The sequence below is a fragment of the Lynx canadensis genome, chromosome D1 (genome assembly GCF_007474595.2).
Source record: "Lynx canadensis isolate LIC74 chromosome D1, mLynCan4.pri.v2, whole genome shotgun sequence".
Taxonomy (NCBI): domain Eukaryota; kingdom Metazoa; phylum Chordata; class Mammalia; order Carnivora; family Felidae; genus Lynx; species Lynx canadensis.
Window position 1 is genome coordinate 60,286,249 of NC_044312.2, and position 12,970 is coordinate 60,299,218.

At 42.6% G+C, this 12,970-nt stretch overlaps 1 protein-coding gene across 3 annotated transcripts in view; it reads left to right on the forward strand.

Annotated features, from left to right (window-relative positions):
- STIM1 (stromal interaction molecule 1) overlaps positions 1-12,970 on the forward strand; it is a 188,126-nt gene that overhangs the window by 121,201 nt on the left and 53,955 nt on the right. For all 3 annotated transcript variants that reach the window (XM_030333486.1, XM_030333488.1, XM_030333487.1), the window contains exon 3: positions 12,203-12,317. In XM_030333486.1, coding sequence (XP_030189346.1) covers positions 12,203-12,317 — 115 coding nt within the window. The remainder of the gene's footprint in view (positions 1-12,202; positions 12,318-12,970) is intronic.

The window sequence follows — 12,970 nt, forward strand, 5'->3', positions numbered from 1 at the left end:
CCTACGTTTCACTTTCTTGATGATGATCTCTGAAGCACAGATGTTTTTCATTTTGATGATGTCCAGTTTATTTGTTTATATTTGTCAATGCTCAGGCTTTTGATGTCCTAAGAATCCATTGTCAGATCCAACATCATATTTTTCCTTGTATTTTCTTCTAAGAATTTTAAAGGCATATGAAGTTTAACATGCCCCAAACTGGATTCTAAGTATCACCTCATCTAAAACCTACTCTACCCGCAGCCTTCCTCATTTCAGTTGAAGGCAACTCCATTGTTTCAGTTGCCTGGGCCAAAAATTATCCAGCCATAATTTCTTTGACTACTTTTTTTCCTGCTCCTTTCTCCTTATTGTCTCCTTTTGATTTCCCCATTATGCATATGAGTTTAATGGTGTACCACGTTTCTCTGAGATGGTTTGTTTTTCTTCATTCTTTTTTCTCTTTGTTTTTTGGATTATATAATCTCTTTCAATCTCTCTTCAAATTTGCCAATTCTGTCTTTTGCTGGTTCAGATCTCCTGTTGAGCCCCCTCTCCTGAAATTTTCATTTTAGTTATTGTACTTTTCAACTTCACAACATCCATTTGGTTCTCTTTTGTAGTTTATATTTATTGATATTCTTTATTTGGTGTAATGTCATCACACATTCCTTTAGTATTTGAACATGTTTATAATGGCTTCTTTGAAGACTTTTTCTGCTAAATCTGAAATTTGGTTGCTCTCACAGTTTTCTTTGCTTGTGTTTTTTTCTGGTGTCATACTTGCCTATTACTGTGTATGTCTCATATATTTTTGTTGGAAACTGGATGTTTCTGTGATATATTGTAGCGACTCTGGGTATTGGTCCAACCCCCTCTGGGCCTTGTCATTATTTGCTTGTTTATTTGTTTGGTGGCTGGCAAGATCATTTTAGTGGTCCATTACCACCCTCACTCCCTACTCCCCTATACTGTGTGAAGCCTCTCATGTTGCTCCTCAGAGCTTTAGGTATGGCCATGGTCACCTTTGGATGACAGTGGTTTGGGCACGGCTCTCATTGACTGTGTCTTTTTCTGGCCACATTCAGGTGTTAAGTTCCATTAGTTGTCATCTGATTACTCTGTTGTTTTCAGCAATGCTCTGGGCATAAATTTGCTCTGATCCAATCATATTGGGACTCCTCTGAAAGGATAGTTCCTGAGATAAGTGTTTGAGATTTGTTCTTACCCTAGGAGGGCTCTTCCTAGCCCTCTCCCCAGTTCCCACCAGCAAATTCTCCAGCCTACAGTTAGCTTCTATCTCTAATCATCCACCAATCTCCTTTCAAATGCCTTTTTACCACAGCTTTCACTGTGTTTGAGAATGCTCTAGGTCTTGAACTCCTTCACATTCTGTTGCAAACAAAATAATTTCCTTTGGGAAGAGGTTTGAAACTCTGTGTAAGCCTGCTCCCCACCCAGGCAAAATCTCTGAGCCATGATTCTAGAACTGGAGGTGGGGATAATGATGTGCTTCTCTTTGAGTGATACATCGACTTTAGGAGCTGAGCACTCAGCGGAGGTGTGGCAGTAGCTTCAGGCTGGCTTGGCTTGCCTCTCCCAGAGGATAATTGCTGTCTTATAAGCCAGGGCCCCAGCATCCTCAGTGACTCTGCATCCAAGGTGAAGTCCCTGCTTCATGAGTGGGCCTGGGTGGAAGAAGGGGGGCCCACTTCTTAGTTGGACTCACCTAGAACATAGCCTTAACAACAGGTAACTGGAGACAGGATGAAATATGCTGATATCCTGCCTTCTGTCAGGCAGATAGCCTTCCAGTCAGGAGCCTGGGGAACAGAGAACCCTGTTCTTGGCTGCTCTAGTCTGGAGTGGAGTTCCTGTTTTACCAATTTGGAAGTGGGGAGGGAGAGAGGGAGCAGGTGTTAATTCAGGTACTATAGACTCTCACAGTTCTTACTGAGTTTTAGTAGATGTTCTTGAGCAAATGTTTCTTCATTTGCTGTATGCTCTTAGGACTATTCCCAGAGACTTTAAACAGTGCTTTAAAAAAATAATTTTCGGGGCGCCTGGGTGGCGCAGTCGGTTAAGCCTCCGACTTCAGCCAGGTCACGATCTCGCGGTCCGTGAGTTCGAGCCCCGCATCAGGCTCTGGGCTGATGGCTCAGAGCCTGGAGCCTGTTTCCGATTCTGTGTCTCCCTCTCTCTCTGCCCCTCCCCCGTTCATGCTCTGTCTCTCTCTGTCCCAAAAATAAATAAACGTTGAAAAAAAAAAAATTTAAAAAAAAAAAATAATTTTCACTGTTTCACTGGAGAGTGGGTCCATGGAGCTTCTCACACTGTCAAGCCAGAAGTCCCCTCTAATTCATCAATTTTCAAAAACATGCATACCCATAATGTATTCTGTCTGGGCTGTGTATTCATTCTCTGAAAATATGGCAGTATTGACCTCAATTAAGAAGATGATCCTCTTTCTCTGGGGAAATATTTTTAAATTAGTGACCTATTTCTGTCCTCCTTTCATAAGACAAAGATTCCCCAGCGAGTAGTTCTTGGCTAGCTTGTATACTTTGGTCCCAAAAGTCTCCCAGTCTTTGCCATTCTGGCCAGGTACCTAGAAGGCTACAACTTGAGATGCTACCTTTAGGATTTGATCTATGTCATGTGCCCAGTGCCATGGTCTGAGGACATCAAGGATGATGATTCCATGACAAGGACTCAAACTGAGAGGGATTCTCTGTACCTGCATATGTGTTGGGTGCTGGGTGCTGGGTGCTGGATATATAGGAGTAAAAGGAAAAGCATCGTTGCTGCCTTGAAAGAAGTTCCTCTTGTGGTAGATGTAGGTAAGAATATGTCAACAGATGAGAATACTACAGTGGGATGAGTGAATGCTGTGATGGAGTCACAGAAGAGGCAGGCCTGTTAGTTATATCCACACGTAAAGTTGCTGACATGTAATTTGGGTCTGGAGAGATGACTGGAACAACTGGGAGAAGAAGGAGAGTGTTTAGGTAAGGAAATAGCATATGCAAAGACGTTAGACTGGTGAAGAGCCTGGTAACTTTCAGAGAATTTTGAGTAATTTGTTATCACTGGAGATGGCAGGAAGTGGCAGTTGATGTGGCAAAGAAGGCAGGTGGGTCTTGCATATCGTTGTGAAATTTTAATTTTAATTGGAGTTAATGCTTTCAAAATAAGAATCATAGAGTAGGACAGAAAAGACCTTCAAGGTCAGTCGATTACAAGTGCTGCGTCTCAGTTATCTCTATTGCTGATCTCTTGGCACATGGCCTTTATATAGCAAGCACTTAGGAAATATCTATCTTTTACCTCCTTCTGGGATGTCCATTACAAGTGAGAGATCAGCATCACTGTAATAGTGGGCTCCGCGGTTGCACATTCTTAGTATCTTTATATTCCTTTTACAATATGTTAAATATATTCATATTTAAGAGAGAGTTTCATTCACACATAGAAGAGCATATTTTGTGCCAGGCACTGTTCTGAGTTTGATATGTGAATTAATTCATTTGTAATACCCTCAACATGAGGGTATTATGAAGTTTTGTACTACTGTTACCCCTATTTTACAAATGATGTGCATGATACACTCAAAGTGATAGAACTGGGATTCAAAACCCAGGCAACCTGGCTCTAGAATAAAGCTCTGAACCATCATCCTACACTGAATCCAAGCCAATGTAAGTAACCCCCTGGCCCCTAGCTGAATATCTGTATTTTAGATTGGCTGACAATTTGGGGACCTTTTTCTTTCTTTTGTGTAGGGGACAAAAGACACATTGACTAGTTATGGTAAGCTAAGCACCCTGCTGGGTGTTGTAGGGTGAGAGACATTTATTCACTTATTTTTTTTTTAAGTTTTTATTTTATTTTTTAAAGTTTATTTATTTATTTTGAGAGAGATGGAGACAGTGCAAGTGGGGGAGGGCAGAGAGAGAGTGAGAGACAGAAACGCAAGCAAGATCCACACTGCTAGCTGTGGAGCCCAGCATAGGGCTTGAACCCACAAACCACGAGATCATGACCTGAGCCAAAACCGAGATTCGGACACTTGATCGACTGCGCCACTCAGGTGCCCCTAAAGATTTTGTTATGTTATGTTATGTTATGTTATGTTATTTATAAATATTTACTTTTGAGAGAGAAAGAAGACAGAGCATGAGTTGGGGAGGGGCAGAGAGAGAAGGAGACACAGGATCTGAAGCAGGCTGCAGGCTCTGAGCTGTGAGCACACAGCCTGATGTGGGGCTCGAACCCATGAACCGAGATCATGACCTGAGCTGAAGTCTGCCGCTTAACTGACTAAGCCACCTAGGTGCCCCAAGATTTTATTTTTAAGTAATCTCTACACCCAGTGTCAGGCTCAAACTCACAACCCCGAGACCAAGAGTCTCATGCTCCTCTGACTGAGCCAGCCAGATGCTCCTCATTCAGTTATTTAATAGCCACATACCCTGCTGTGTGCCAGGCCCCATGCTTGGAGGTGGGCTTATGAAGCTAAATTAATTATTTGTTTAGGTGTTCCAGAGAATGTGTAAGACATTGGTTAGAGATAAATGACAAATAAAACATAGTTTCTATATTTGAGTTGCTTAGGGACAGCAAGGAGGAGGGTAATTAAATAGTAATTATAGTGTAATGGGATAAGTACTGCCATAGATATATACCCTGAGAACTAAGAGAACAAAGAGAGTAGGGCAATTAACTTGCTTGGGTGAGGTCTGGAAAACTTCACAGAGGCAGTGGCTTTTTCTTTAGCAGATAAAGACAGGGAGAAAATATTTTAAATGGAGCACCTTGTGTAAAGGCTTAGAGTTATACTGAGCATGGTTTGTTTAAGGAGCCTGTAGTAGCTGGATGTATCTAGAGCAAATGTTAGCAAACATTTTCTATAAAGGGCCACACAGTCAATATTTTAGGCTTTGTTGGCCATACAGTCTCTGTCACAGCAACTCAGCTCTGCCTTTGTAACATGAAAACAGCTATAGGCAGTACATAAATAAATGACTGTAGCTATATTTCAGTAAAGCTTTATTTATTAAAAGAAGCAGCAAGCTGGATTGGTCCATGGCCATAGTTTCTTGACTCCTTGTCTGAAGTGTAGGTGCCTGGTAGGGAGGGAAGATGGCCAGGAGGCTGCCTGGGAAGCTAGTCTATGACTAGATTGTAAAAAGCCTTGAATGTGAGGCCAAGAAGCTGGGGCTTTATTCTGTAGGTAATGGGGAGCCATGAAATTTTAAGTAGTTTTTAAGTTAAAATTTTAAGTAGTTTTAAAGTTGGTATACTTTATGGATTTGTACTTTACAAAGGTCATTCTGGTGACTAATATGGTGGATGGAGTGGCAGAAGTGAGACTAGATGTACAAAGGTGAGTGAGAAGTGACTCTCATCTCCCTGCCCTTGGCAATAGCTTCTGATCTCACTGGGGACAGATACTTCATCTATGAGACATCCAAGTCCCAGCACTTTGTACAAATGGCATTTAGAGCTATTGTAGCTAAAATGTGGGTCCTTGGTGGACATTGAAGAGATGAACGAGAGTTGGGAAGCATCTTAGATCTGGGGCATGTGTCTTGAGGGTTCTAAATATTGCGTGTGGGGAACGGTGAGTGAGAGTGGAGGTGGTGAGGTTTGGTCTGGGAGATGTGGAAGGTGAACAGTCGGAAATGAAGTTGGAAATGGGAGGAAGGAGTAATTGGTTCTAAGGAAATACCCAGGAGACCTGCCTGGACCCCTGTGCCCAGAGATGCACTGCTCTGCTTCTAGCTTTACATCAGTGACTTCTGCTCACTGATGAAGCTGGCTGGGCCTGTTTTGTTGGGAATTCTACAGAGATGTTTCCCCTCCTGTCCACTCTCACCCACATCTCTTTACTCCTGCTTCACTTGGGGTGGGGATGGGGTTGCATTCTTTGTGCCACCGCCAAAGAGATCACTTTTCTGAGCTCAGAGCTAAATATACTTAGTGACAGCTGCTCCCTGCTCTTCAGATTGCTCCTGAGCTGTAGCTCTGGCCAATGCTGCATCCCCATGCTAAGGCAAGACTTGTAGGGAGCCTTCTTAGGCCTTTCTGAGAGAAGAGCTGCTTGTTCTGAGTCAGAAATAGTAAATCTTTGTTGTGGGAATCAAAAGTTGCCTCTGGGTTTGGTTTTGTTTTTGCTTTTCATTGCTCTTAAACTTCCTTTTAAACCAGACTTCAGCTATTAGTTGGCTGTGGGGTGGTGTGCAGAGTAATCTGTGGCAGTGCCTACCCCAACTGCGGTGGGCATTGGAGTTTTAGTTCAGTACAGCATTCTTGCTTGCTATGTTTATGGCTGGATAACTGGGACCTTCATCAAAGCATAGATGGTTTGGCAGGGGGATAGACACATAATAACACTGGTAAGGGTATACACAGCACAGAAGCATCACCTTTGACGAAGAAGCTTTTTCTCTTACTTTCCGTATCCTTATCTCACCCTCCTGCCAATAACAATAACATTTGAGTTGTGCTCTACAATTTACAGAGAGTGCTTTTGTGTGCATCAGGAATCACAAGCTCTCTGCTCTCACGCTAGAGAGTACTTGCCTCTTCAGAAGGAGGCAGCTGATGCTCAGCTCTCGCACATTGTTGCCAGGTCAGTGTGCAAACCCATGAGTGGTGCCCTGGCGGTGGGGGTTGAGGCCCTCATGACCTCCCTCAGCACCAACTCCCCCATCTCCACGCTGCCCCAAATGACAACACACACATAATGTCCTTTGATGTGGACAGTTGATTTTTTCTTAGCTTTAAGTAAAATGTGAATAAAAACATCTTCATAAAATGTTGCATTTTGAAGTTAATTTGTAATGGACAACCTACATAAAAATGATGTGCTTGCCATGTGGACACCAGTTTATGACAGGTCCCTAAGCCACTTTTTCTCTTCCAGTCAAATTGCAGTCCTTAAGCCCTTAAAATCTAGGAACTCAGGTGTTTCTAGATCTTTAGATTTTTTTTTTTTTAAGGTAGACTGAAAAGCTGAACTTTCTTGGTGTGAAATTTAGTTTTTAAATATGGGTTCAGTTTAGAAGATACTCTGTGGGCCACTGAAAGACAGGTGCAAAGGCAGCTTATGGACTTCTGCAAGCATGTCTCATTTACAACTTGTCACACTCAGATGAGAGGGAGGCCTAGTCCTCACTTGTTCTGAGCGGGAAACAGGCTCAAACAGGCGAAATACCTTGCCCGAAAGTCACACAGGAAGTAAGGGGTCTGTTTCTTTTTTTTTTTTTTTTTTTTTTTTTTTTAAATTTTTTTTTTTTTCAACGCTTATTTATTTTGGGGACAGAGAGAGACAGAGCATGAACGGGGGAGGGGCAGAGAGAGAGGGAGACACAGAATCGGAAACAGGCTCCAGGCTCTGAGCCATCAGCCCAGAGCCCGACGCGGGGCTCGAACTCCCGGACCGCGAGATCGTGACCTGGCTGAAGTCGGACGCTTAACCGACTGCGCCACCCAGGCGCCCCAAGGGGTCTGTTTCTATAGGTTGTGAACTCTTCCTCTTTTTAGTATACTGCCTTAGCTACTCTTTTCTGCTTGTTTTAGAGAGTGTGCGTGAGAGTGGGAAAGGGGCAGAGGGAGAGAGAGAAAGAGAGAGAGAGAGAGAGAGAGAGAGAGATTGAGAATCTTAAGCAGGCTCCAAGCTCAACGTGGAGCCTGACGCTGGGCTCAATCCCATGACCGTGGGATCATGGCCTGAGCCAAAGTAAGGAGTCAGAAGCTCAACTGACTGAGCCGTGCAGGCGCCCCTTCCTACTCTTGAGGCCTGATTGTTCCACTCAGCATCAGGCCCTTCCTTCAGGCAGAACTTCTGTCAGCGCATAGTCCTCATTTGGCACCTCTTCTTGCTGGTCTTGTTTTCCAACCCCATTCCTTCTTTGCTTGGTTTGTGGCACGAATAGAGCCTGTACATGAGCCCTGTATGTGCAGCTCCCCCTTACACTTTCTTCCCATGAGCTTCTCTGTTCTCCATATACCTCAGTGATCAGACTTGGCTATAAAAAGCAGTCTATTTCTCATTGGTTCCCAATAAGCAGCTGGTATGTGTCATCCGGTGGTTTCCTAGAGTTAGCTGGGAATGGCAGAAAATCCCCTTCTTTGGATATTTTAGCATTTCTACTCCTGAGGCATGCACATGATGTGTGTTTCTGTAGTCTTAGATTAAGAGGATCTGGCTTAGAACCTTGGAGGACCAACACAGGGTATAGCTGTATCTGTAATCTGAGGATTACAGATTTGATTTCTTTAAAATATGTGCGAAACTTGACAACTTTTCATTATACCCACATTACTACCTCGTTTCAAGTTAGGTTTTTGCAGTAGCCACCTGACTGGTTTCCCTGCCCTTGCCTTCCTATAGTCTGCTCTCTAGCACAGCATTTGGAGCAATCCTTTAAGAGATGCACATGTGATCATGTCACATCTCTGTTCAAAGTCCCCTAACAGCTTCCTTCTCAGAGTTGAAATCCAAGCCCATATAATGGCCTACAAGGGTGTTTATGATCTGGACCCCTGATTTCTTCCCTGGATTTGTCTATCACTAGTCACCACCTCTCTCATTTCTCTCAGCCACACTGGCCTCCTCACTGTTCCTTGAACAAGCCGAGCATGTTCTTGCTTCAGGGCCTTTGCATTTGCCATTCCTATTCTTGAGATACTCTTGTCCCGGTTATTCTACTTGCCTTTCTCCAACATCTCCTTCAGGTACATGTACCTCCTTAATGAAACCTTCCTTGACTCCTCTAAAATGACAAGCCACCAATACCAGTACTCTTGGCATTCCATATTCCTCTTTCCTGCTTTCTCTCACCCAAAGAGGATATTAGCTCAGTGAGGATAAAGATCTGTATCTGTTTTGTTTACTACTCACTGAATTTCTTGTGTCTGGAACTATGCCTGGTACTTAGAAATCTTATGTTTGTTGACTAAGTGAATTAATGAATTTCTGTCCCCAGACTGGCTGTCTGACTACTTGTGACTGTGTCCCCCCTGAGATGTCCCAGTGTCTGTTGTTTAAGGCCTAGTGATCTCATCACTTAGGCCTCCAGTGAGAGAAGCCTCTTAATAAGTTAATAGAATTGTTCTAAAATTAATTTTGAAAAATAAACAGCTGAGATTGACAAGAAATATTCTGAAACATAAGAGCCATGGGAAACAGGGGGTCCAGGCATTAGAAATTACTATTAAAGTACAAAATAAAACAAAAAGTATAATAAGATAGTCAAGGGCTAGCACAAAAATAGAAATATGATTGAGGTGCCTGAGTGACTCAGTCGGTTAAGTGTCTGACTGCAGCTCAGGTCATGATCTCATAGTTGGCGGGTTTGAGACCCGAGTTGGGCTCTGCACAGACAGCTCAGAACCTAGAGCCTGCTTTGGATTCTGTGTCTCCTGTCTCTCTCTCTGCCCCTCCCACACCTGTGTTCTCTCTATCTCTCAAAAATAAAATAAATAGACTGAAAAAAACTAGTTAAAAAAAAGAAATATCATTTAGTGCAGAAGAATGCAGAGCCTAGAAATATACTCAACTATATATAAGGACTTAATTATTACTAAATAGCATTTTTAAAAATGAATAAAAGATAATTTATTGAATGGGGTTGGGATAACAGCGTGGCAACTTGGGGAAAATTGTTAAAATTCACAATTTACAGCATATAATGAATCAAAGGTCAGGTGCCTTAAAAGGCTGACTATTAAAAAATCATAAAAAATACTTTAATCAGTTTAGTTTTTCTAAGAATCAACAAAATCTTTTTGCTCTGGGCTTTTCACCATGTCACTTGCATAATCCTTATTAAAAAATAAATTGTCTCACCAATTACAAATAAGAGGTTGGGGGAGCTGGAGAGCCTAACCCTTGTTGTCAACTGAATTTAGATGAGGCTGGAGGGCACGAAGGGCTGTCTAGCCTGTGCATGTGAGCACTGCCTTTACCTCCTTATCTCACGAGACGTCTTGACTTCCTAACACCACTCCAGCCTCTGTGGGAGTGTAGCCAGGCCACACCCAAACCACAGGTAGAAGAATGGGTTAGAGCTGCGCCACAATAGGTGGCCATTAGCCACATGTGGTCATTTAGCTCTACGTTAATTTTTTTTTTTTTAAATCTCAGGGTTTGTGTGTGTGTGTGTGTGTGTGTGTGTGTGTGTGTGTTTGTCACACTAGCCACATTATGAGTGCCCAGTGGCCACATGTGCCTAGTGGGGACTGTTTGGACAGGACAGATATTGAACATTTCCATTATTGCATAAAGTTGTATTAGACGGTGCCATGTTATAGTTGTAGACACTCTCAAGTTCCTTGTGCCCAGCAGGCTATATTCTGACTCAGTTGAGAGTGCACCAGTGTGGACTTGCTTCAAACTTCTCTCCTGAGTCATTAAGACTTAGATGTCTTAATATCCCCAAAACCCAGGGGGAGGAAATCACCTCTTGATTATGGGTCTAGGTAATCTGTCAGTCGTCTGTTTGTTTAGATAGTAACATTTACTGATGTTACGCTGGGTCAGACCCTTTCCTAGACACAAAGGGTGAGAAAAGAAGGATAAGAGACATTTCCTGAAAATCCTACTAAACTATGTTTTAAAAACATAGTGATCAAAATTGCATATTTCTTTGATGTTTGAGGCTCTAGGGAAAACCGGGATCAAGTGTTCAATCTTGTACATACTAATGAGGTTAAGAATCTGGCTGAATGAGTATCTGTGAAGTTAATTACCAGTTAAATTTCTAAAAGCTTTGATTTGTTTGGCTTTTCTTCTTTCTTATAAGGGTGTATATTATGAAAAGAAATACCAGTAATTTAAAGGACAGCGTATATAGTACTGGGGGAAAATTTGGACTGTAAAGTCAGATATCTTGGGTTGGAATACAAATTCATCACTTGAGCAAATGTTTGAGTTACCTAATGCTGTATAACAAACTTCCCCAAAACTCGGTGGCTTCAAACAGCAACATTTATTTTGTTATTTATCTGCAATCTGGGCATCGCTCAGTAGGGACAGCTCATCTGTGTCCACTTGGCATCAGATGCAGTGACTCAAAAACTGGGGGCTGGAATCACCTGAAGTCTCAGTCACTTGTCTGAGTCCTGGGCTGGGGAGACAAACAGCTGGGCTGCTCAGATATCTGTCTATATTTCTATGTAGTCTTTCCATATGTTCTCTCCATAATGGTGGCTTTGGGGGTAGCCAGGCTTCATGTATGTTAGCTCAGAGCTCTCAAGGCATGTGTCCCAAAATGGAGAAGGCCAGGTGAAATCTGTATTGCCTTTTTTTTTTTTTTTTTTTTTTTTAAATTTTTTTTTCAACGTTTATTTATTTTTGGGACAGACAGAGACAGAGCATGAGCAGGGGAGGGGCAGAGAGAGAGGGAGACACAGAATCGGAAACAGGCTTCAGGCTCCGAGCCATCAGCCCAGAGCCTGACGCGGGGCTCGAACTCACGGACCGCGAGATCGTGACCTGGCTGAAGTCGGACGCTTAACCGACTGCGCCACCCAGGCGCCCCTGTATTGCCTTTTCTAACCTACCCTTGGAAGCCACTCGACATCACTGCTGCCATATTCTGTTTGTTAGAAGATGAGTCATAAATGTCAGCCTATATTCCAGGGGAGGGGAATTCTCCTTTTGTGGGAGGATTATCATAGAATTGTGGACATATTTTAAAACCATCATAGCAAGTAATTAAACCTCTCTAAATTTAATGTGATTTGGGGGTAAGTTGCATTATCTTAGCGTAGTTCTGTTCTCGTTTGTAAAATAGGTGTGATAATTCATTGGTTGTGGGGGTTAGATGAGAAAATATTGTAGAAGTTCTTGGAATATTGCTTAGTATATAAACAGGTGATCAAAAAATTGTTAATTCTTTTTCCCTATCCTTCTTCCTTTTTCTAGTGTATTGAATTCCAGTTAACTATCATCTATTATCTTTCCATAATTAAAAAAATACGAGGAAGAAATTGCTTATTCTTTTTTTTTTTTTTCAAGTGAAACATACAACAAAGAAGAAGAGGTAGTCTAGTTGGCAGCTAGGACATATGCACATGAAGGACATAAGAGTGATGTGGTACACTTATACATTGGGTGGATGGAATGTGCTATGGAAAGTTAGATGGCCTGTGTGGAGATCTCGGTGGGCTGACCCTAGGTATCCCTTGTGACTTGTGTGCTTTTTCCTTGCAGTTCCTGAGGGAAGACCTCAATTACCATGATCCGACAGTGAAACACAGCACCTTCCATGGTGAGGATAAGCTCATCAGTGTGGAGGACCTGTGGAAGGCATGGAAGTCTTCAGAAGGTAATAGGCAGCTTGGTTATCGATCCTAGTTGCTGGAAGGTTTAGAGAAGACAGAAGAAGATGGGCAGCAACTTGGCCTTAAAAGTACATGAGTATAAAATGCTTTGTAAAGAGCAAATTATTAAAATGGTTCTACATACAGTCACTGAATAAGACTGAATCTAGTCACCATGTTGGGAAAGGGGGAAGATGCTTCAAATAGAGTTGGAGCTGCTCTTCATTAGAATTCTAAATGGTTCTATCCTATCCCCACCCGTCTCCTTCCTACCTACCACAGTCTCTGCTGCTTCTCCAGAGTAGGGAGCTTACTGGCCTTTTGAGGCAGCCCCTTCCTTCTATCAGTCTCTACTTGGTCTCAGCTCTGCTGAGTCCTAGATGATTCAAAGATTGGGTGGAAGTAAGATGGAATCTCCCCTGCGTCTTTTCTTTTCCAGGTTAAATAGCCAGGTTCTTTGAAGAAAACATGTTTTCTCAGCCTCTTCCTCCTCTTGGTCTCCTGCCTGTGAACATTTCTGTTAATATCTTTCTTAGATCATAGTTCTTAGAGTCAGACACAGACCCGCAGGAATGGTTTGACCAGCACAGAGTTGAACAGGATCGCCAGCTTCTTAGTTCTGGACTCTGCACGTCAGCTAATGCAGTCTGATTTGATA